Consider the following 25,916-nt stretch of genomic DNA (forward strand, 5'->3'; position numbering starts at 1 on the left):
TCTGCACCTTGGTGTCACCCCTCGGCGGGTGACACCTGGGTGCCGACCGCACCCCCTTGTGACGCCACTGTGTTTGTATATATTAATTTTAAATCAGAAATATTGTATATTTGTCATTTTAATCATAAAACTTTTACTTTACCACATCATGTGTTGACGTCTAGTGTTAGTTATATTTATTAGATATTATACAATTTTATATGCGGGAAAATTGTTAAGCAGTTTCTATTTTTCTTAATTTTGAATATTCATACCAAGACCTGCAGTGCTACCTATACTTTTTCAACCTAATATGTATGCCCTTACCTTTTGGAGAGCCCACATCTCTCTACTAAGTAGGCAGCTATCTCAGGTCTGGTCATATTACTCTATTTCATATATGTTTATTTTTTATTCTGATATTTAGTCTAAATTTGTTCTCATAATATTCCTCATTTATTGAGCGCCCAGATATTAGTGTTTTTACACACACAATAAAATGATGAAGATTGAGAAAGCACACCTAGAGGGGTATTCAATATGGGTGTGAAAAGTCCGTGCTGGACTTTTCGCTCCACATCGGAGCTTTTCCTGGGATATAGTATCGGGCGCACGCCCGCTTTATCCCAGTATTCAATTTAAAATGAACGAAAACGGGACCCGGCGAATTAGGATCGGCAAAAAAAAAAAAACAGGTATTTTTGTGAATTAATTGTAGGACCCCCCTAAAGCTGTCCAGGCATGGGGGATCACTATGGGTACCCCCGTTTTTGCCTACAAAAGAAAGTCAGGGTTTTAAATAGCCGCGGCAGGTGTTTTTTTCCCCGACATTGAAGAAGTGGTGCAGCAGAGCACTTAACGTTTTTTGACACAGTTATTTTTTAAGTGTCAGTCCCAGGGGTGCAAGCTATTTTTTTTAAGCCAGCACCCCTACACCCCAATTCTGCACTTTTTTTCACCACTTATTCAGTGGTGAAAAGTTATCCCCGTTTGTTTTCAAAGACTTTTCGAACCTGCAAAAGTCTTTGAAATTGAATACAGGGATAATTGAAATTGGCAAAAATGACATCGGCGATTATTTATCGCAGATTCTGAAATTTTCGCTCCAAATTGAATACCGCTACAAGTGTGTGAAACATGTTGGACACCAAGTGGGACCTCCTTCCGGTAAACAAGCGGCGTCTAACATAATCAGATGGCGCCACTGCCACACGTGCTGTAGTGCGGCCTGAGAAGAAAGAAGACCCAGCGGCTGAAAATACTTCACACTCAGGTATTTAGGGATAGAAAAGGAAATTATTACCCACAATCTAAGACCAGCTGTATCCGAAGTAACGGAACTATTGAACCGCTCATACCTGCTCCCACACTAAGTCCAAAAAAGGACTATAAACATTTCTATTTTTATGGATACCATGATAGAAAATGTGCAAGAAATGTTCTATATGCTTTTCAAATAGAGTGCTTGTTTTTTAACCATTACAATCATTCAACATGCTATGGACAAGTATGCTACTGCTGAATATTAGATGACTGATGTTTTACTTGGTGTACCATAACGCTTTTTCATCAGCTTTGCTTAGTCCTGTCTATGTATGGATGTCACATAAGGCATAGGAACCAGCTATGTAAGTGCAATGGGTGCTTGATCACCCCCAATACTTGTTATGCCACTATATATGTGCATTTATTTCTATGCATAGCACTTTTCAGCCATATGAGTGGGCACCCTTAGTCCTTTTGAAATACAGTCTCCCATGACATATATTTTGAATTTTAAAGACCAACTATATGTAAAGGCTATGAAAACAGACCGTGAAAATGATTTGTACACGAAGTGTAGATTAATACACCATTATCCATCTGTAAAAGCTAAAAAGCATTTAATAGTATACAGGCTGCATTAGGACGCACAGCGATATCCCGGATTATGTCCAAGGAGAGCAGACGGCTACATGTGCTTAGCTGCCAGTGTGCACAGCTGGTAATAACAGACTGCCAGTTCAGAAAAGAATTATAAATATGCTGATGAATAAGTCACCAATTTACCCAATAGATGCGCTGCTCTTTGGAAAAAAGATTGGGTAGAAAGATATCCATCACCTATCCAAATTAAATGTAGAGCTGATCATATAAATTATCGACTAGACAGCCTTTAATTATATGCCAGTCAACTGGTTTACAGTTTAAGTTTCTTATTAAATGTTAACGCACGGAAAGAACAGCATAATTCATTCTTACCTACTACAACTGCGATGGCTCCCAATGCCAAACCTATGACTAGGAGCAAGGGTGTAATAAGAAGCTTCCCAGCTGAAAAATAAAAAAAAAACATTATATTGAACCCATCCAGTCCATTCTCAAGCAAAACTGCTTACACAAGTCAGACCTAATTCTCAATAATGTTAAAAAACTTACACTTTATCCCTTCCGCTAAACAATAGCAATATCTAGTAACAAGGTCATGCGAGTGATCAACTATAGATACTATCACTCCCATCCAAGTTTTTCAAATGTTGAGTTTCTAACAGAGCTATAATCATTATATCAACATGAACCTAGTGCAGCACAGAAAAAGCTTCACATTCAGTCATACGAGTAAATAAAAAATGTATTCACACAGATGTGCTGCAAATTGCATAAAACTATAAAGGAATGCCTTAAAATGGTGTGTATAATTAAATAAACAAAAAGGGGGTTGCAATTCACTGTGGTCTGAGCCATAGTTAATTTACTCTGCATCCGGAAGTATTCACAACGCTTCACATTTTCCACATTTTGTTATGTTACTGCCTTATTCCAAAATGGAATAAATAAATTTTTGTCCTCAAAATTCTACACACAATACCCCATAATGACAACGTGTAAAAAGTTTTTTTGAGATTTTGGCAAATTTAAGAAAAAAAACAACCCACTAAGAAATCACATGTACATAAGTATTCACGGCCTTTGCCATGAAGCTCAAAATTGAGCTCAGGTGCATCCGGTTTACACTGATCATCCTTGAGATGTTCCTATAGCTTCATTGTAGTCCACCTGTGGTAAATTCAGTTGACTGGACATGATTTTGAAAGGCACACAGCTGTCTATATAAGGTCCCACACTTGATAGTGCATGTCAGAGTGCAAACCAAGCATGAAGTCCAAGGAATTGTCTGTAGACCTCTGAGATAGGATTGTCTCGAGGCACAAATCTGGGGAAGGGTACAGAAAAATATCTGCTGCTTTGAAGGTCCCAATGAGCACAGTGGCCTCCATCATCCGTAAATGGAAGAAGTTCGGAACCACCAGGACTCTTCCTAGAGTTGGCCGACCGTCTAAACTGAGCGATCAGGGGACAAGGGCCCTAGTCAGGGAGGTGACCAAGGACACGATGGTGACTCTGTCAGAGCTACAGCATTCCTCTGTGGAGAGAGGAGAACCTTCCAGAAGGACAACCATCTCTGCTGCAATCCACCAATCAGGCCATTATGGTAGAGTGGCCAGAAGGAAGTCACTCCTTAGTAAAAAGCACATGGCAGCCCGCCTGTAGTTTGCCAAAATGCACCTGAAGGACTCTCAGACCATGAGAGACAAAGATAGAACTCTTTGGCGTGAATGCCAGGTGTTATGTTTGGAGGAAACCAGGCACCGCTCATCACCAAGCCAATACCATCCCTACAGTGAAGCATGGTGGTGGCAGCATCATGCTGTGGGGATGTTTTTCAGTGGCAGGAACTGGGAGACTAGTCAGGATAGAGAGAAAGTTGTATACAGCAATGTACTGAGACACCTTGGATGAAAACCTGCTCTTGACCTCAGACTGGGCTGACAGTTCATCTTTCAGCAGGACAACGACCCTAAGCACACAGCCAAAATATCAAAGGAGTGGCTTCAGGAATGTCCTTGAGTGGCCCAGCCAGAGCCTAGACTTGAATCCAATTGAACATCTCTGGAGAGATCTGAAAATGGCTGTGCACCGACGCTTCCCATCCAACCTGATGGAGCTTGAGAGGTGCTGCAAAGAAGAATGGGCAAAACTGCCCAAAGATAGGTGTGTCAAGCTTGTGGCATCATATTTGAAAAGACTTGAGGCTGTAATTGCTGCCAAAGGTGCATCAACAAAGTATTGAGCAAAGGTTGTGAATACTTATGTACATGTGATTTCTTAGTGTATTTTTTTTTTTACTAAATTAGCAAAAAATTGCAAAAACACTTTTTACACGTTGTCATTATAGGGTATCGTGTGTACAATTTTTTGGAATAAGGCTGTAACATAACAAAATGTGGAAAAAGTGAAGCATTTTGACTACTTTCCGGATGCACTGTACATCAGGACAAAAATGGGGTAACTTCTAATAAGCAAGGTTTACAGAATATAACACATTGAAAACTGGACTTGTAAGTTTTGGAAGGAATGCATTACAAATAAAAAACTGGATTATCGATTCAATCTAGTTAGTAAGGTCACCTGTTCAAATTTAAATAATAGTTTCTGTCCCATCAAGTCTTGATATAAAGCTCTAAATTCAAGACGTTTTACATTGTGGAACAACAAGAGATATGGTAAGAACTTACCTTTGTTATCTCTGTTTCTACGAAGTCCATAGGGTCCACAGGGTTGACCTTGGGGTATAGCTGGATCTGGATCCATGGGCACCACGCAGTTAAAGCTTTAGCTGCTCCCAGGATGCACTTGGGTCCGTCCTCCTCTATACCCCGCCCCCGGCCACAGCACCTCAGTTGGTAAGCAGCCAAGGCCGGAGGAGGAGACTAAACAGAGAGAAGGAAGACTGGAACACACAAGAAACCATACTCACAGAAATGGGAGACGGAAAACCGGTGACCAGCCACACAGCCCATTTGAAGCCAGGTGCGTCAGGGCGGGCGCCCTGTGGACCCTATGGACTTCGTAGAAACAGAGATAACAAAGGTAAGTTCTTACCATATCTCTTGTTTTCTACTTCAGGGTCCATAGGGGGTCCACAGGGTTGACCTTGGGGATGTCCCAAAGCAGTACAACTAAGGGCGGGGACGCTCCTGTGCTGAAAGGAGTACCCGGCGCCCAAAGGATGCATCCTGAGAGGCAAAGGTGTCAAACGCATAGAACCTCAAAAACGTTTGAATTGAAGACCAAGTGGCCGCCTTACACAGCTGAACAGCAGAAGCGCCACGTCTAGCAGCCCAAGAGGGACCCACAGAACGAGTGGAATGAGCCTTAACAGAGGCTGGCACAGGTAAGCCCTCCTGTGCATAAGCCTCACAAATAACGGAACGAAGCCAACGGGCTAACGTTTGTTTGTTGGCAGGCCAACCCCTCTTGTGAAAACCAAAGAGGATAAACAAGGAATCAGACTTCCTAACCGAAGCCGTCCGGTCTACATAAATTCTAAGCGCCCGGACCACATCTAAGGAAGTCTCACCAGCTGAAAGATCAGGGGACTGAAAAGCTGGCACAACAAGTTCCTGATTAATATGGAACTTCGAGACCACTTTGGGCAAAAACTCAGGACGAGTGCGGAGCACCGCTCTGTCCTGGTGAAAAATCAGGAAAGGAGGGCGACAGGAAAGCGCCCCCAATTCAGACACCCTCCTGGCCGAAGCAATTGCCAGGAGAAAAACCGTCTTAAATGTCAGCCACTTGAGCTCCACCGCCTCAAGAGGCTCAAACGGAGGACCCTGCAGGACCCGTAGCACCACCGCCAAGTCCCAAGGAGCCACAGGAGGCACAAAGGGAGGCTGGATCCTGAGAACACCTTGGAAAAAGGTGTGAACGTCTGGTAGTATTGCAATTCGCCGTTGAAACCACACGGACAAGGCGGACACATGAACCTTCAGAGATGCAAGGCGTAAGCCGAGATCCAATCCTGACTGAAGAAATTCCAAGATCCTAGAAACTCGGAACACCTGAGGATCATAATGTCTGGACTCACACCACTGAAAGTAAGTGTGCCACACTCTGTGATAAATCCGTGCTGAAGCAGGCTTGCGTGCCCTGAGCATGGTACCAATAACCGAACTGGAGAAGCCCCGAGACTTCAAGACGGCTGTCAAAGACAGCCGACCCAGATCCGGGTAAAGGCAGGGCCCCTGAGACAACAGGTCCCGACGCTGAGGAAGAAGGTACGGAGCGTCGATGGAGAGGCTCCTGAGATCGGAGTACCAAGGACGTCTGGGCCACGCCGGAGCTACCAGCACGAGCATGCCGCCGTCCTGCTTGAATTTCCGCAGAACCCGAGGAAGCAGGGCTATCGGAGGAAACAGATACGCCAGGTGAAACGTCCATTTCACCGACAGCGCGTCCACCAGACTTGCACCTGCGTCTCTTGTCCTTGACCCGTAAACGGGCAACTTGTGATTGTGACGGGAGGCCATCAAGTCCAGCTCCGGCAGTCCCCACCTGTCCACGAGTAGCTGAAACACCTCTGGGTGAAGCGACCATTCCCCGGGATGCACGTCGTGACGGCTGAGGAAGTCCGCCTCCCAATTGAGGACTCCGGGGATGAAGACCGCCGAGATCGCTGGAATGTGACCCTCCGCCCAAGTCAGGATACGAGACACCTCCGACATCGCTGCCTGACTGCGAGTTCCGCCTTGGTGATTGATATACGCCACCGTGGTGGCGTTGTCGGACTGCACCTGTACCGCCCTTCCGTGAAGAGCGGGGCCGGACGACTGCAGGGCCCTGTATACTGCCCGCAGTTCCAGGATGTTGATGGGGAGAAGTGCTTCTTCCACTGACCAACGACCCTGAAGCGACAAAGAGCCGGTCACTGCCCCCCAACCCCGGAGACTGGCATCAGTCGTGAGCAGGACCCAGTCCGGGATCCAAAATGGGCGCCCCTCGACCAGATGAGCTGTCTGAAGCCACCAAGCCAAAGATAGCCGAACGTCCGGAGACAACACCAGCACCTGAGAGCGGATCCGGTGAGGTAACCCGTTCCATTCTGATAGAATCAGCCCCTGCAGGGGCCGGGAATGGAACTGGGCAAATTCCACCATGTCGAATGTCGACACCATGGACCCCAGAACTCTCATAGCCGAATGGACCGACAGGCGGCAACGGCTCAGGCAACTGCGTATCCGCAGCTGTAGGGAGGCGACCTTTTCCGGAGTCAGGAAGATCCTTTGCTGACGCGAATCCAGCAGGGCTCCCAAATGAACCATCCGCTGTGATGGAATCAGGGAGGACTTTTTCCAATTTATCAACCACCCGTGTGCTTGCAGGCAAGCGATCGTCAGGTGGAGATGTTGAAGCAGTACCTCCGGGGAGCTCGCCAGCAACAGGAGGTCGTCCAGCTACGGCAGCAGCCGTACATTCTGGTTCCGAAGATGTGCGGCCATGACCGCCATAATCTTCGTGAACACCCTCGGTGCCGTGGAGAGACCAAAGGGTAGCGCCCGGAACTGATAGTGGTGTTGAAGGATAGCGAACCTCAGATACCGCTGGTGTGAAGATGCTATCGGAACATGGAGGTAGGCGTCCTGGATGTCCAGGGACACCATGTAATCCCCCGGTTCCATCGCCAGAATGATGGAACGTAACGTTTCCATCCTGAACTTGGGAACTCTGAGGAATTTGTTCAGAGACTTCAAGTTGAGGATAGGGCGATGAGAACCATTGGGTTTCTGCACCAGAAACAGAGACGAATAATACCCCGTCCCTCGTTGTGATAGAGGAACGGGAACAATGACCCCTGCTTTCAGCAAGGACTCTATAGCCTCCTGAACCTGTAACGCCTTGGTCTTGTCCTGAGAAGGACTTGTGCAGAAAAACTGGTGGGGTGGTCTGTGCCGAAAAGACAGGGCGTACCCCTGGGAGACCACTTCTCGAACCCAGGCATCCGTGCTGGTATTGTGCCAGCACTGGGCAAATAGAAGAAGTCGGCCTCCCACTCTGAAGTCCCCCAGAGGGAGGCCCGTCCCATCAGGCCGCAGGTTTATCTTCCTGCTTGGAAGAAGGGCGCCGAGCACTCCAGGCTTGCTTCTTGGGTTTAGAGGCCGTCTTACTCGCAGACTGTCTCGGGAAGGACTGACCTTTCGCCTTACCCTGAACCCGAAAGGAACGAAAAGCCGAACTCCGAACCTTAGCAGGCAGTGCCGCCGAAGGGAGGAAGGCCGACTTGGATTTAGCCAGGGTGTCCACTATTTTGTCCAAGTCCGGACCAAATAGTAATTCCCCATTGAAAGGTAAGGCCTCCAGACCTTTCTTTGAATCAGAGTCCGCTCTCCAGGACCGCAACCATAAGGATCGGCGGGCAGACACCGCTGCAGCCGATACCCGCGAGGTCAGCAGACTAGCATCTAAAGAAGCTTCTCCAATGTAAGAAGCAGCGTCCCTCATTTGTCCCAACAACGCCCGCTGGACATCCGGAGCGTCGTCCGGGAAGGTATCTTCCAATGCATTGGCCCACCCCTCAATGGCCTTGGCCACCCAGGAGATGGCCATGGACGGTCGGGCCACCGCCCCGGAGAGGGAGTAAATAGACTTTAAGCAAGTCTCAACTTTCCTGTCCGTGGGATCCTTCAGCGAGGATATCGACGGCAATGGTAAGGTGGCGCCCCGAGTTAAACGGGTGACATGGGAATCCACCGCCGGTGGAGTTTCCCATTTTTTACAATGTGCCTCAGGGAAGGGGTAATTAGAAGCCAACCGCTTCTGAGGAAGGAATCTCTTACTGGGCGCCTGCCAAGCTACCGCCATATGATCCGTCAACTGATCCGACAGGGGAAACACCGCAGAAGCCACCTTAGTTTTTTTGAAACTAGGAAACTTCGACTTAGGAACCGGTGCCTCATCCTCTATAAGAAGAATAGCTCGCACCGCCCTAACTAGTGCTCGCACATTAATGGACGACTTGGTATCCATTTCCTGGACCGAGGCGTCCGAGTCAGTGTCATCAGGGACCTCCCCATCATCTGAGGAACCCTCTGAGTCCGATACCTGAGCAGCCCGTGTCATGAGTGGGCGTTTTGAAATCCTAGAAGGCATGTCAGTCTGCAACATTGACTGAAAAGCCGAGGAAGCGGCCGCCAAATTTTGCACGGAGTTGGAGAGCACATCCACCCAGGGTGGAGGAGTCACCATAGGGGCCTGAAAAGGTACCACAGGCTGCTGCGGCACAGGGGAAGCCTGTATATACATAGGCAACCCCGCATAGGGACCCACCGACTGAGACCCAGGAGGACTCCGCAATAACTGCGGGACACCCGGGGAATGGGGGATGGTCGGCTGGGGCAACGCCCTAGTAGGGAGAGCAGTCGGGACCGACAGACGGTCCGCAATAGACACCAGCACTTGAGAAAACATCGCCCACGGTGGTTCCTGCGCCAGAGAAGGTCTGGATGGGCCAGGAGCCACCTGGCATCGACTACACAGGCCATCCTGTGACAAATCCTCCCTATCTACTCCTGCAGAACAGCGTCCGCAGGAGGCCAACACCGGAGCCACTGAGCGCTCAACCTCCTCGTCTGACATGACAGAATATATTATATATCTGGCACCAGGGTAGAAGTAAAACGCACTCACCGGTGTGCTGAACAACAGCCCACAATATGGCACTGAGTAGCACACAACTGTATGTGATGGACCTCACAAATACGTGATCTATATGTGAGGTCAGTAGAAACGCCCCTCCCCCACACACCTGTAGGGCTTGTAGGAGAAGTAAAGGGATAGGTATAAGCTGACAGTAAGTAGAAAATAAGCACAGACAGGCAGCACTAGCAAAAGTCACATACCATGCAGGAAGATATACTCACTGCACCTTTACACTACAATCAACCTGCCCAGATTCAGTGTCTGGGAGGGCTATAGTGCTGTGTACGCTGTCCTTAATCAGGGGAGAGGTACACAGGGGGACCGGTCCGCGTGCTCCCTGAAGATCTGCGCTGCCACTGTGAGAAAATGGCTGCTGGAGACCTCAGAGGAGGAGTGGCCGTGTAACTGCAGCTCAGCGACGCCAGACTTCGTGCTGAAAGGCGCGCTGAGCTGAGGGGAGGAGCCGCTGACAGGGAAGGCTTCCTCCCCTGGCTAGCATATTAACCCCAGGGCTTGCCGGCATCCCGCTTGCCATATATCCCTGGTGGTCTAGTGGTCCCACGGGTTATTCCTCCTCAGAGGGGGAGCCCGCCGCCACCGCTAGCGGCCCCCGGTCTGTCCCCTAGGACCGGGGGCAAAGGACTGCATCTGCAGGCAAAACCCGCGAGCCGCCGCTAATCGGCGACTCGCGGCTTACCTTGTCCCCGGCGACTCCGGCAGCAGTCCAGGGAGGGACCCAGAGTCCGGCTAGTACGGACTCTGGCCTCCCGCCGCGATCCCCAGTGCAGTACTGGCGTCGCGGCGCCAGCGGGGAAGGAGAGCGGCAGCGTGGGCGTCTGCATAGACAGCCCGTCGCTGCCACACTAGAGCCTCTGTTTTAAAATAAAAATCTAACAGGCTCTTTTTTTTTTTTTTTTTTTAATAAAAATAGAAAGCTTTTGGGGGCTGCTCCTGCAGCCCCCCTGCGCAGGTGACCCGACTCCGGCCGGGCACCAACTCAAACTGAGGTGCTGTGGCCGGGGGCGGGGTATAGAGGAGGACGGACCCAAGTGCATCCTGGGAGCAGCTAAAGCTTTAACTGTGTGGTGCCCATGGATCCAGATCCAGCTATACCCCAAGGTCAACCCTGTGGACCCCCTATGGACCCTGAAGTAGAAATAAGCATTTGCCAAATAAAATTCACTCACCACAAACAGATCCTCGCACTAATCTCCTTACATGCGGTCTTTCGGGGAGGTAGCGGTATTTGCATCCAAATATACTGAGGTTTGAGGTGTGATCACCAAAGAAGCGCAGCTGACGATATCTCTCCCCACAGCGATAGCAGAAATTAGTGTTACATTGTGAACAGGTCATATGATCACAACCTTCTGTTCTTTGAATGTGGACCTGTGAAAGATTGCAAAATTAGAAACTATTACTCCACCTAAATAAGGTTAGCACATTAAAAGAAAAAATAATATATTTAAAAAATTATAGAACTGGTATACACAACAGTCACAACCTAAAACAAGAATAAGTAGGCAGCATATAGTCAATATTTTACTATTTCTATTATATACCTCTCATTATACATAGATGAAGACTTTGAGGTTTGTTTTTAAAATAACAGTTCAATAAAGAGAAACCATAAAATATCCAATTAGCTATACTAGCCACAATTCCCTGTGATCGTGAGAAGTCAAGCATGCCAAACATCCTGAAATATTTGGGCGTACTCCTGGATGAGTAGACCAGCCTTCCAGATCACCAATGAAGTGGACAGCCTAGGGAGCTTTATCACTAAAATTGCGGTGATTTGCATTATTGTGGTCCCACCACCAACTACATCATGGCACAAATTGCTGCAAGCAAGCAAATTGCAGCATTGCACAGCAGAACTGGGAAGGGGGCATGATTCTCAACGTCATGCCCCTAAAAACTCCCACATGGACTTAGAAAAATTTGGCAAGTATGTGATGTATGCAAATGTAAGGTAAATGGAGAATATTGTTGAAATAAAATGGATATGGATGAAAAGTAAGCATATGATAAGAATGTGGATTAATATTGCAAAGCTTTCAATTATGCAGTTAAGTCTGTGCTGGTCTTGTGATCCAAGACAGCTTAAAACAAACTAGTGAAAACTATCAAGGCAGCGGTTCCCAACTGTGTGCCATGTAACACTGGGGCACACAATGGCACACTCACAGGGATGCTGCAGGCAGGTGGTCTAGACCCAAATTGAATGATTCAGGACAACCATTTACACAGGTGTACTACTTAGTGCAACACTCAGACAGTAGCAGTGATCTCTTGCAGCTCACCAGGTCGCAGCAGCCAATCGGCAGAGCTGTCAATCACACACAGGCAGAGGAGAATTAAAGAGTCTGCTTTACTCTCCTGCCACCTTCTTCTCTGTTGCACAGGATCCAAAGCAGACTCCTCTCCTGCAGTAACCACCACTAGATGTACAGGAACTGTAAGTGCTTTATAGGCATTATAAGGGTCATGTAAGGTGGTCTGAGGAATGTGGGTGAAAAGGATGGGCATTTAATTGACATGCTGGGGGGGGGGGGGGAGGAAGGTCTGGTGACGCATACAAATGTAATGTGGTGAGGTATAAGGGCATGTAGGGCGGACAATTGTCCATTATAAGAAACATGTAAGGAGGGCTAAGAACATGTGTGAGGACTGTTCAGCATAAAAATGGCATGTGGGGGGGTTTGAGGTCTTGTGGCTTATCTGATGGGCATATGAAATGCATGTGAGGAGGTCTGAGGGCATGGGGGGGGGGGGGGAGAGAAGAATCAAATGGCTTATAAATTGCATGAATTGTACCCTATTCAAGCCTTTGTCGCCTCTTCTTCTTATCAATGTGATAGGCAAAATCAGCACTTGTGGCTTCCCATCAGAAGGGATGGGTCCACCACCACATAACTAAACCTAAGGATGACAGGTGAGCACAATTTTCTTATTACTTTTGCTGAGTATCTCAATTGGAAAATTGTGGACTAGGGGTCATGTGAAAAAATTGCAGACACCAGGGTGCTGTGATCTGAGAACGTTTGCATGCAGAGAGATGTTGCTTAGAAATGATACAGAAATTGTAGTGGCAGGTTTTACTAGGGTCTGCCTAAGTAAGATCTGACACCTCCAGTAAGCCTGCGTGCACTGGCTACACTGACAGTGACTTGCCATGGGAAGCGCTATCTGCTAATTACACACAAGACAGGCAGTTCCAGGGGGAAGCAGTCGAGAAGCCGATGGACGAAATCCCGACCGCCGGTCTCCCAAAGGAGGATTTAGGGTTAGGCACCCCTCCAGGAAACTTAGGGTTAGGCTGCGGGGAAGGGGCGGTTAGGTTTAGGCACTTGGGGGGGGAGGGTTAGGGTTAAGCACCCCTAAAGGAGGGTTAGGGGGTAAAAATAGGTTAGTTAATATTTACCTTTCTAGCTTCGGGAACGTCGCCCCTCCCGGGCCACCACTGTCGGGATTAGAACCGCTGGTAATGTGGCCGGCAGTAAAACATACTGATTCCGTCCCAGGGGGAGGTGGGACTGCCAGTCAGGGAAGCCACTCCTTTGTCTTGTAGTCAGCCTTATTTGCCTCCTAGGGGCTGCAGCTGACAGTCACTAGAAGCCAGGTTTGGCACATGCACCATTCCTGATGCCTGCCAAAACCATTACGCATGCAAACGGACCTGGCAGGTGGCAAGACACTGGGATTGCGGTGTCCAGTGCAGTCTGGGACCGGAAAGCAGCACAGCGGGCAGATCCCCCCAAAAGTAAGAGCCGCCACTGATTGAGAGTATAGTGAATTAGTAAGTGTTAACAATGAAATATTTGGCTTGTGAAAAAAAGCATTGTGATGTCAAATCAGTTACAAGTCTGTTACAGTGATGTCGTGCAAGGAGTTTTATAATATTTATTTACTGCTTCTTGAAGGCAAGAGCAGGGCTTCAGAATATGAACCTATTATTATTATTACATTTTATTTATAGGGCGCCACAAGAGGTCTGCAGCGCCGTACATACAGTAAAGGGTACACAGAACATTACATTACAATACAGTAACCAACTTATAAACAGAGCACAAGTAACAATTAGCAACACAATTCTCTATACACAATACAGCTGGGAAGGTGAAGGCTGTCATAGAAGTGCTAGAGAAGAAGGCTGTGAGACAGTGGGGAGGAGGACCCTGCTCCTAGGAGCTTACATTCTAGGGGATTGTAAGGGGATATATGACAATTGAGTTAATTATTGTTTTATCTTTATACTATCCTTATTTTCTAGATCTTTATTTTTTTACCTCCATGTTGACCTACTAAGTCATTCAACAAACCCATACAAACAGGTGCATTCTACCAAAAAATAAATAACTAATCCTTATGCTGGGTACAAACTGGCAGATATATTGGACAATCAATTGAGTGGCAATATATCTTGTGGGCGTCGCTTAGTGTGTACCAGCGATATCTCTGAACTACGTGGTTCACAGACATATTGCGTCGGCTCTGCGGCACTGCCGATGCCCAGTATATCTGCAGATATATCGGGGCATCGTGCTATGTGTTCGGGGCGGTCAACTGACCGCCCGTACACTTTCTACAGAGGCTGCAGGAGGGGAGCGCGATACTACCCCCGGCCAGCAGAACAAGCGACAAGATGATGGTGGTTCACTGTGTATGAACAACTATCATCTGCAGACAGATCGGTTAGCTGTGTACCCAGCTTAAGTGTGTAACGGTTTATGCATGTTCAATACCTTATAAGATCATTTAAATGTGCTACTTGATGAAAACCTATTCTGTGGCAGAAACATAGGTACTTCAGTAGAGCTATACTTTTTGAGTTAATTAACTTAACTGTACATACAGCAAACCATTTTGTAAAAATATGCAAAATAGTTAATTCAACTGTTGTAAAGAATGCACAAGAAGGCCAGCAGAGGGTGCCTATGTTCCAGTTATGAGTGAGTGCTAATAACAGTGGTTTGTCTGTATAGATGCACAAGGTTTTAGGCGTCTGTTATTGGGTTTCAGGTGCTAAATTGCTCTTGAAATCAGTTGATGGTTTAGTATGCAATAAAGATTTTAATTACTTTACAGTTGGCTACATATTTTAGTAATTATAGATCACAAAAAATTATGTAGCAATTTAATCACATTAGTGATTAATCAAAATCATTTTATAATCTCAGTATTTTGGGATTCCAGGGCCCCAATCATGTGGCCCCAGGATTAATCTCCGGATTGGGATTAAAGTAAAAAGGGTATAATATACAAAAAAATAAAAAATTTAAAGATATTTTTAATTCTTCATAACAATATAATAATGCAGTTATTTTGGTTAAATACTTGTCCTACTGTTTTCCCAGTGCTACCTACTTGTTCTCCTGACATACATCCCCACCCTCCTGTACCACCTGCTATCCATATCCCTCCTTCCTGTACCACCTGCTATCCATCTCCCCCTCCTGCCCTTCATGCTATAATTCTGTCTCCTACTGTCCTCTGAGGGAACCAGATAATGCAACAGAGAATGTAAGTAGCAACCCACTGCGCCCTTGGCCAATTCCACAATGTGTTTGGAATTGCCTAATACCCAGAATTTAGTAATTATAGTGGTTATAATCCTGGGTATTTTGAGTCCCAAAAACTGTCCGAGATCTACGGATTGGAATCCCTAAATTTTAGTACATCAAATATAATTCAGGAGGCAAGCCAAAAATGTGTTTTCAATGCCACCTCTGCTGTATAAAATATAACAAAAATATTTGATTATTTCAATGTTATATTTAAAATGTATATTTAAAAAATAATGCAATATAAATTCTGCATGAAAATAGTGCAAGACTAATTGGACAAATTTTTATAATCATCAAATTAAATTAGGTCTTCCTAAAATCATAAAACTCAGACAATGGAAAAGACATGTAAGATAGACAGAATGTTTAATCATCCGCTACAGATATTTCATCTAATCAAAGTCGCCAACTGTTTGATAATAAAGGGTATTCCATTATCAAACTTCTTATCCCACCACCCCCCTCTGTAATCCTTCTACTAATCTGGATTACATTTGTAAAGGTGGCAGAAAAAACTGACTGGCACAATATCAAGTGGTCCTCCCATAATGAACAGACTGATTTGGTGGCTCTGGTTATAAAGTGAGAACTATTTTCATGCAGAACAGATTATAGAGGACGGATTCTGAAGACAGGAATGAACAGATTTAGGAGTTGTGTGTTCCTATTTGACCGGGAAGAGCTGACTCAATAGCTGTGAGAATATAGCCATTAAGAATCAGTAACATAACTGAATTACTCCGATTACTATTCAGGAAAACTTAATAAATGTCACACTAGCTCCTAGTGAATTTAAAGGATGGACTGTCATAACTGCTGATATGTTCACAGTCAACAAATGAATTTAAAATAATACTTTTTAGAGGTCAATTCTATTAACTGTGGTGATCTCGCGGGTGGGAGTCATCACGGCAACAGGCGCACTTTATGGCAGCCCAACTCACAGCCCCATAGGGCTCAGAGCAAAATTTTGCGAATTCGGGTTTGGAGCAGACAGCGTGGGGTGCAAGATGCTTGGCCATTGCCAGCGTTTTACCGCGATGGCAACGGCAACTCACACCCTACGCGGCTAATTGGATTGAGCCCTTAGAAGTGTAACTATTATTTACTGTTATACATCCATAATAAACAAAGCTTGTAACAGGTCAGGACCAACTGCAGCAGACACCCATTTCTATTTCTTTCTAAGGCTGTACATTTTCCCTGCGATTTGAAAAAAGGGGTGTGTTGTTGCTTTGACTAAAATTATTACATTATTCAGTTTACCTGAAGCACGAGTTCTCTGCATCCTGCTATTTTAATGGTTGGAAATAGCATCTATAATAAACACTCTAGTGATAGAGTAGATTTAAAATTGCAAGCAAATTGGTTGCAATTGTCATTGCATTGAGAACCTAAATATGAATATTCAGTATTCAAACATGTATGCAACTGAGAGCCTGATTACCTGCTAGGCAACCAAAGCCCCCGCCTAGGGCCCGGCGGGTCCCAGGTGGCCCACTGCAAAACTGAGGGTTGCAAGGTATACTTCCCGCTGGGCCAGACCCCATAGGCAGCAGCTGTCACACAGTGACAGCGCTGCGGCCATGCTCAAGGCACTCATACGGTGCAGGATAGCTGCGGACCCAGATGAGAAAATTCTATGTTGTGCTAGGTGACAGCCAGAGTTCTCCCTCTACGAGTTTACAGCATAGGAAGTGGTGAGGTCTGATCACCAATAACACTGCATGATCGCAGATTACTTTCTGCCTGGTGGCTGGCTTGCCCCTCCCCAAGACCAGCAGCCACTGTACAATATGCAGCAGCAAATCATCTGCTCTACATCCTCCCTCCCCTACTGCCAGCACCACTATCAAATCAGCTTGATGTAGGTCTAACACTGGCCGGCCCACGTTAGCTGTAGGAAGGAGGGCACAGAGCAAGCTTTACATATATTGTAATTAGCCATCATTCTGGGACCTGAGAAAAGAAACCCCATCAAAGGCAGACAAGCAGAGGCAGTCTAATTGTGTATGATTTCCCGTATTTTCTTATGTGCCTCTTATATTCCTCACTGACCTCCGGCTCCATGGACCCGAATAGCGCCTTCGGGTACTTGGTATGTTTTCTTTCTATTATTTGGGGTTGAATGTATATCCTGTTCTTGATATTCTGTCTTTAAATTGGACTATTCCTTAAATGCCTATGTATGTCACATTTCTTTCCATGTTTGCCGCATTTATTATTTCTTTGTTGGGTGTGCATTCAAAAATGTAATAAAAATTACTTTAAAAAAAAAAAATTTAGTAAGTATGCTTTCAAATATAGAAGTGTTAATAGTTTATTTTTATCCATTTATAAAATGCAAAGTGAATGAACAGAAGAGAAATCTGAATCAAATCAATATTTGGTGTGACAAGCCTTTGCCTTCAAAACAGCATCAATTCACTTGCACACAGTCTTTGAAGGAAATAGGCAGGGAGGTTGTTTCGAACAACTTGGAGAACGAACCACAGATCTTCTGTCATTAAGAACTATCTGTAGCGTAAACAACAACAAGGAGTCCTGGAAGTGATGATATGGCCCCCACAGAGCCCTGATCTCAATATCTTCGAGTCTGTCTGGTATTACATGAAGAGAGAGAAGGATTTGAGCATATCTACATCCACAGAAGATCTGTGGTTATTTCTACAAGATGTTTGAAGCACCCTCTCTGCCGAGTTCCTTAAAAACTGTGTGCAAATACAGTATACCTAGAAGAGAATTGATGCGGTTTTGAAGGCAATGGGTGCTCACACCAAATATTGATTTGATTCAGATTTCTCTTCTGTTCGATCACTGTGCATTTTATTAATTGATAAAAATAAACTATTAACACTTCTATTTTTGAAAGCATTCTCACTTTGCAGCATTTTTTTTTACACACCTGCCTAATACTTTTGCACATATAGTACAAAGGCGACTTATGGGTCTTCAAGGTAAAGAATACACACCGACAATTGTGTCACGTCTTGTCCAATGTTTTAGTCCGAATGACTTATTAAGAACACACAGATAAGCTAAAACATACAAACCTATATACCAGTATATCTGAAGTAACTGGTGCACCTTCACCATGTGCGCCGTCAGGTGCTGTAGGTATGTCATCAATGTTCGCCTGCCACACATCGAGATGCCGGCGTGATGACATCACTAGTGTGATGTCACCCGCAAAACAGAGAGAGAGAGAGAGATATGTCTATAGGAGCCTCAAAATAGTAACTTGGCTAGGGTCCCGTGGGACCATAACCCGGCTCCTATGCAACAGCTTGGTTTCTTAGCTGTCATTATTAGAAGTACACTCTTACACCAGCTTTATCTGTGGTGCAAGCAATGTAACTGTAATCAGACAGATCTCAGCCTATGTATAACTCAGCATAGCATGCAATTCTGTCTACACAAGCTCCCTAAACTTAAACTATGTACGAATGGAGTGTTACCAACCAGTTTGAGCCATTGAGCATTATATTCCTTGCTACATCTCTCTTCACACTCCTTCTTGCTACTTTCCAGTCTCTCCACCTTTGCTTCCTAGTATTTTGTTTTTTACGTTTTAAACCTGCTTTGTCTGCAAACTTATTTATTGTATCCCCCTACCTTCATCTTTCATACTCCCATAGCCTCTCTGCATGTCCACAATTACCTCCTTATTTCCTTGTCAATTAAGGTGAACGCTGAACAAGAATAGAAAACAAAATATCACAGGCATTATTGCAGCCTCAATGTCTGGCTCAGATCTGTAATCCATTCTACATTATGTTGTTCAGAATTATACCCGTTCCACAGATATGGCAAGGACAGCCAAGGAGTGCAATTGGTTTAGAGTGGTTGCGCTTTGCCAATTCAATTCACTGCCAGACAACAGGAGATTTAAAACGCAGCTCGCTGATAAATTGTGCAGGCAGGGCTAATTGAGTGGTGCCTGTATAATTAACAATATAGTCTGGGATTTGAAAGAATCCCAGAGTTACTAAATAACGGACCAACATGTAATCTTTACTCTGAACAATGAACACACACTTCACACCCACTCATCAATCTTCTTTCCATGATCAGACAGGTATTCTAAACATGTACATAACATATTAATTCTGTCTATTATTTACACAACATTTGACTATAATGGGCTGGTTTCTGTCAAACACAAAAATGGCGTGTCAGTTTTTTTACTGACGGACCTCAAAACTCCACATGATACAACCAATAAATTAGTTAAGGGGAAATAGACATTTTGAGAGAAGCTTAACAAGCAAATGAATAAGGAATAAATATTGATCCAACATTTATCACTTGATAGCTCAGTAAAAGCAAACAAAGTAAAGATCCTCTTTTGCCGAGTCCCCAATCACATGGGCCACAAAGCATCATTATTCCAATGCTGACTTACTGTAAGTCTGTTAAGGACTGTGTAAGACTCCCAAATGTGGGTTTCCCCAGCTGCTGATTACATGGTCATCAGACTCGGTTTGCCTTAAGAAATGCGATACTGTAAGCATACTTTACTTTTGTCAACGCAAAGGTGTTGCTGAAACAAAAGCTTTGACCCTGCAATTCTTGGCTGTTGTCAGTCATGTCCTTCAAAAACAAGGAGACCACATATGGAGAGCACATCGCAGTAAAACAAAACCACAGCAGACAGTGCTGTATAAATTGCAATTACAATAGACAGACATACTACATCATCTCACTTTTGTGCCCAGGTGGGAAGTGCTTTTCAATGATAATGAACTATAGAAAAAGGACATTCAGTCCCTATTGTGGGATCTCTTCAGCATAAGATAGTTCCAGTTAAATAAACTCTGGTTACAAAGCAGGCAATGGATGTAAATGATTAATGTCTGAGTGACCTGCCTGCAATTACAGTTCCAAACTAATCTTGCTAACAAAAGAGAAGAGAAAGAGCTGCTCACCTATCACCTTATCCAGTTAGAAAAGCTGAGCAGAGATGTTTCTAAGGTTGTAACATAATTGCACTTGATAAATAGTTACTCTAGCCACAGCATCTCAGTTGAAAGGAAACAAGCAGGGAAAGTATGTACATTCTTTTCAATACATTAGATCAGGGATGGGGAACCTCAGGCCCGGGGGCTGAATCATTTGCCCACAGAGCTTTTTTTCTGCTAGTCTCATCTGGCTATCATGGTGTCTAGAATGGCAACCTGCAGCCAGAATATATGCAGCAGTGCCGCTTGGAGCGTCCTTAGGACGCTTCAGACGGTCACACAGCTGCCAAAACAGCTCCTCAGGATGCTCCAGACATTGCTGTAATCACCGGCGATTGTGACCCCACCCCCGTGAGACATCACAGGGAGGGGGCGTGGCCTGCTCTGGGCCCTCGAATAATGTTATATCAAAAAGGATCTCGGCAAAAAAAAAGTTCCCCACCCCTGCATTAGACTAACACTGAAGGTAAATAGTAAAATAGGATTGCATTCAATTAAATGACAGCTAGTTTATTCATAGCAATGCACAGGAAATTTGTGGTGGGTTGTTTGTGGTTCTCAGCCAGAATATATGAAATCCAATCCTCAGAAGAAATACTGCAGTCGCTTTCACTATAAGGTTCTTGCAGACATGTGGTATGAAGTACAATGACTGTTGCAAGAGAAAACCTTGTACTTTCTGCATACTTTTAAATGCTGAAAGTGCCTTCTAAAAGCCGACCTAGAGCATAGTTTACTAGTAAGTACAAAGCAAAAGCCCTCACAAATAGTGCAAGCAATATTACACAGAGCATAAACAGGATGCTCATCAGTAAGTGTGTATGTACAGATTGATTCACTTCTATATTCTTTTGTACATTATTTTTATTTCCATGTAGACGAGCTTAGCCCTTAGAAATAAGATGGACAATTCCTGTACTTCTATGCTTGTGTGGGCAGTTTACATATCAGAGTTTTTATATAGACAAATTATCCATTTGAAATTTTATATAGTTAGGTTCCATCAAATTCAAGTCTTTTAACTTAGTATTTAATTTTCCAACATTTAAATCCCTGATGAGGTTTCTTTAAATGATTTACTTTATTTGGTGCCAAAAACAAGTATAGGATGGATTGTGGAATCTGGCTCAACTGTAGGTCACATGGATATCCTAATCTTCTTTCCTCTGCAAGTAAAGCAAGTCTGAGCAACCATCTGTATGACATGCACCACAGTTGTCAGGGACCTTTTTATGTTGGGGACAAAATGGCTGTGACTAAGCAGTAGAGACAGCTACCTTCAGTGTAGTCATGTGGGTACAGAGTAAAGGTTCTCAAATCTACAGTTTATCTGATATGCAGAATTAATTTAAATAATGAAAGTCCCAGAACTAAAAACATAATTCCTATAACCATGATACCACTTCATGGGGTGGGTGCGGGATGCCGGCGCTCAGGATCTCGGCAGTCAAAATCCCAAACCCTAAAGGTAAGTACTGCTAATCCTGCCACCCTGGTGCCTAAACCTAACCCCCTAGTGTATAAACCTAACCCTCCCTCCCTGCACCCTAATGTCCCCGTCCCTCTTGCAGCTTAACCCTAAACCCCCTCTAATGCCTAACCCTAACCCAGCCCCTAACCCCAATACTTACCTTCGGGATTCCAGCAGTCGGGAAGCCGGCGTCAGTATTCTGTGTGGGATCCCGACGTTCTGCGTTCTAACCACACCCACACTTCATTGCATTGAGAAAAAAAAAAAAAAAGAATGTTGCATCCCAATACTTATATTCTGCATTACTTCTTGTCATGTAACCCTGGCCAATAGGAATTTGCTAGTTCAACGAGAATGACCGTAAGCAAAAAAAACAAACATTCAGTAGGGACCGGAATGCAGAAAGCTTTGTGGTTAGGTAACGCTGAATACACAGTCTGCTTTTAACATTCAAACCTTTTTTTAATTATGACACCTGTCTGTATTTGATTTTCAGTTTAAAATAAGCTACACTGGGCCAACTGACTATGCCTCTTTGTCAAAGCCCAGTCCTGTTTTATTACTGTGTTCATTCTCAAGTGAAAAGTATGCTGGTGCTATAGAAATAAATGTTAATACATACTAATATTAAAACATAGAACTCTCATCGCTTTCCAGTACTTGTAATTAGAACTCACCTTGCATCTTGGACACTTCTGGGCATTTCTTTGTCCATGTTCAATCTCATTGGCCCAGTGACGTAGAAGCTTGTCTCCTTTCTTGTAGTCTCTACAGTTAACGCCTTCATGCCAGGGAGAATGGCACTTAAAACACCATATAAATTGGCAAGACGGGCACTGAATCTGCCAGCAGCAAAAACAAAAAAACAGAATAAAAACAAAAAAAAAAATGTTGGTGTCATTTTAATTTGAGTGAACAGGAGCACAGATCTGGTTTGTCAGTAACACAATCACTTTGCCTGTCTGCCAGGATTCAATAGAATACAGTTATGATAGCTCATCACATAACTGCTATATATGTGTATAATTTGGGCAGACACCTTATAGTAAAATTGGGTGGATACAGTGGTTAGATGGGGGGCTGCTCAAATAGATTAAGATGATATTGATGTTCTCTACGGGGCAGTGACTGCACAGCCAGGCCAACGCTGGTATTGCCTTCCATTGTCAATTCCAATTATTGTTTGTATTCAATTTGGAGCGAAAAGTCAGTTGTCAGACTTTTCGCCATTATCGGTGGTTTTTGGTGCGTAAAAGTATCGCACTCGTCCCGGATTATCCCCGTATTCAATTTGAAATCGGCGAAAACGGGACCCAGCTAAAGTGGAATCAGCGAAAAGTTCTGTCAGTTTTGGGGAAATCAGCCTGTCACTCCCCAAAAGATGCACTGACCTAGGGGATCACTATGGGTAACCCCAAATAGCCCTGCTAAAGGTATGTGGGGTCTTTAAACGGTCTCAATAAATGCTGTTTAGCGTTTTTAAGAAGATGGTGAAGAATAGCATTTAGGAGTTTTTTTGGCAAAATAAGTAGTCCCATCAAATTTGGGGTACATGAAAATGAGTACTAGCATATTTTGAAGTTGCTAATGTGATGTTTTAAAAAACTTCAAAAATCCACCTGCCGCAAAGACCTGCAAAAAAAAACACCTGGGGCATACTTGGGGACCCCCCTGGAGTCTAGTTCGCAAGTTTTTAAGTTTGTCCCCCAAATTTGTTTTTTTTTTTCGCTCCCAAAACAAAAGTACTTTTTTTGGAGTGTCCAAAGGTACTTTTTATATTTTTTTTTTACACATATTACCTTTAGGGGACTGTCCAAGGGGTGCTGGGTGGAAGTCTGCACCCCAAAACCCCAATTTTGCACTTTTTCTTGCCACCTATTCAATGGGGAAACTTTTTCGCCAGGTCTGTTGCATCGACTTTTCGCACCGGCGAAAAGTCGGCCAAATTGAATACGGGGATAAATGAAATCTGCGCATATGTAATGGACTTTTCGCTTCTAATTAAATACGGCCCTATATTATCTCGATCAATCTTTTGGGGGCCACAACACATCCCAGTTATCTGCCATATGTTCAAAAATTACTGAATGAGCAGAAAAAAACAATATACCAATGTACTGATAGCTTAAATTGGGTGGAACATGCTGCATAGGTTATCGATCAGAAATCAATCGATCACTAACGGGATGTTTGAATAAACAGAGGTCAGATGGTAATTGCCATTGGCCTGTGTGTGCATAATTGCCATTGGCCAATGGTAATTGCCATTGGCCTGTCCCACCATTAATAAGACATTTCATAACATGAATGAATGGGTTACATATTATTCATAACTTCACTGGTGTTGCTGATGGTTTCAATGCAAATCTATTGCCTCCTGTGATTTGCCTGTACAACTTGCAGTACAATTAAAAACAAACTTTCAGGGGGATCTTAAACTGTTAGGAACCTCTTTAGGTTATAAACAATAGCCAGATACTAATTTGTACACATGTCAAAGCTGAAAGCGTAGGAATGAATGCTTATACAGTAAGTCATCTATATAACCAAAGTATTCAGTATGAAATACTTAATGGTTACTGTGATAAGTACTGCTAAACAACATACCTACATGCCCATTTATCAATGCGTTTTATCATAAGCAACAAGGTTTAAAACTCGTTGCGTATGATAATGGTGATCCAACCAATCAGCTCCTGTCATCTATTTGAAAAATTAAAGTTGGGAGCTGATTGGCTGAAGCACCATTATCAAACGCAATGAGTTTTAAAACTTGTTGTGCATGATAAAACTCATTGAGAAATGGGCCCCCAAATGCTGCATTTCTTACGTGTTCAAGACACAGTCCTATCCTGGTTCTCATCATATTAAACATCTTCAGTGTTTATGTTTTGGAATAATCCATCTCACCACCTCCTCTATTAGATGGAGTGCTACAAGCTCTAAATTTCTCGATTCATACAACCTGGCTTGGGAAACTAAGAAGTTCCTTTGGGTTTCCACATTACCCCTAAAGTTGGCACCTAAATTAATCTATCCCCTCTCAGCATGTTTCACCTTTGTAGGCTTGGGTTACTGAAAGTCTATCTACCATTACATTTTGGATGTAATTTTTCAACCCCAAATTCATCTTTCAAAAACTGAGCTATTGATATTTTTAACCACTAAACAGAAGCTACTTACCTGACCTCTTTTAAGCTCTGTGTCAACACAATAAAACCTACAAGTTAAACTCACTGCCTATATGTCTTCCTTAACTAAAAACAGTATTCAGTTCCTCAACTCAAATCTGCCTCCAAACCCCGCAACATGCAACCTATGCTGGGCATAAACTGCATGATATATGGGCACTTTGTGCAGTTCACTGTACAGAATGATGGTTGGGTTGATCGTGTTGAACAATTATCACTCATGTACATATAATAAACAATTATCATTCAGAATGGTCATGCATCGGTCGGATCTGAATCATAATCGTTCAGTATTTGGCAAGCTTAAGAATCATCTCAAGAATAAGCATAAGTCTCACAAAAGACACTGCAATTTAGCAGCTAGACTAAATTTTCCTCATTGGTTATATATACTTTACAGAATCCAATATAAAATATTTACTAACATATAAAGACATTGACAGCAATGCATCAACTTACATCATTTACTGGTCCCAAAATAATTCCCAACTAGATCTCTCCACTCCTCTCATCCACACTAATTACCTGCTCCAATTCCCAATTTCAGGACACTTATGAGGCTGTATCACTCTCTGGAAATACCTTTGTTTTCTTTTATACCAAAATTTTCCCCTAGTTTCCAGACTCAACTATTCCCTGAAAACACACCTCTTTAGGCAAGCTTAATAAATTGCCAAATAACTTTGTTCACCACATTACCAGCACTCTAAACACTACTCTAAAAACTAGCATTTATTAGTGTAGCATGCTAAACCAATATGCAATCTGTGGCAACTAGCAATTTAGCAAATTCCTATTTTTTGCAAACAGGGCCCTCTTATCCATTTGTCTGCTTGGTAATACCAGGTCTTGGTTAAATACTGTGTTTGTTCTGACTGTAAGGAACTATTGAGTATGCTAATGGATTACCAATAAATGTTAATAATAGTATTAAATAATAATATACCAACATTTCTGCCTAATACAGGACATGAGAGGTCAGATGCCAGTGCTACTAAAATGCACTGTGACACCAACAGACTATCAGTGTATACACTGAATTTACTAACATTTCACAGAACTATAAGCCATTTAGGGTGAAGTAGCCACTGAATGAACACTACCACTGAATGAAAATTTTCAGGTTTAATACAGTAATCTTAAATTTTAGTGCATACAATCTTAGAATAGATTAAAATGTATTTTAAAAATACACATATTAAAAAGTTAAGGCACATGTCTCAGT

At 43.9% G+C, this 25,916-nt stretch overlaps 1 protein-coding gene and 1 long non-coding RNA gene across 2 annotated transcripts in view; one reads left to right on the forward strand and one right to left on the reverse strand.

Moving 5' to 3' along the window:
* Positions 1 to 25,916, forward strand: part of LOC148509472 (uncharacterized) — a 99,285-nt gene that overhangs the window by 59,780 nt on the left and 13,589 nt on the right. The gene's annotated exons all lie outside the window — the stretch shown is intronic.
* Positions 1 to 25,916, reverse strand: part of RNF217 (ring finger protein 217) — a 97,053-nt gene that overhangs the window by 10,972 nt on the left and 60,165 nt on the right. The window contains exons 3-5 of the mRNA XM_088443109.1: positions 22,178 to 22,342; positions 10,686 to 10,887; positions 2,221 to 2,292 (exon numbers count right to left, since the gene is read on the reverse strand). Of these exons, the coding sequence (XP_088299235.1) occupies positions 2,221 to 2,292; positions 10,686 to 10,887; positions 22,178 to 22,342 (439 nt within the window). The remainder of the gene's footprint in view (positions 1 to 2,220; positions 2,293 to 10,685; positions 10,888 to 22,177; positions 22,343 to 25,916) is intronic.

Source organism: Taudactylus pleione, unplaced genomic scaffold, assembly GCF_031769625.1.
Source record: "Taudactylus pleione unplaced genomic scaffold, aTauple2 ptg000326l, whole genome shotgun sequence".
Classification (NCBI taxonomy): Eukaryota; Metazoa; Chordata; class Amphibia; order Anura; family Myobatrachidae; genus Taudactylus; species Taudactylus pleione.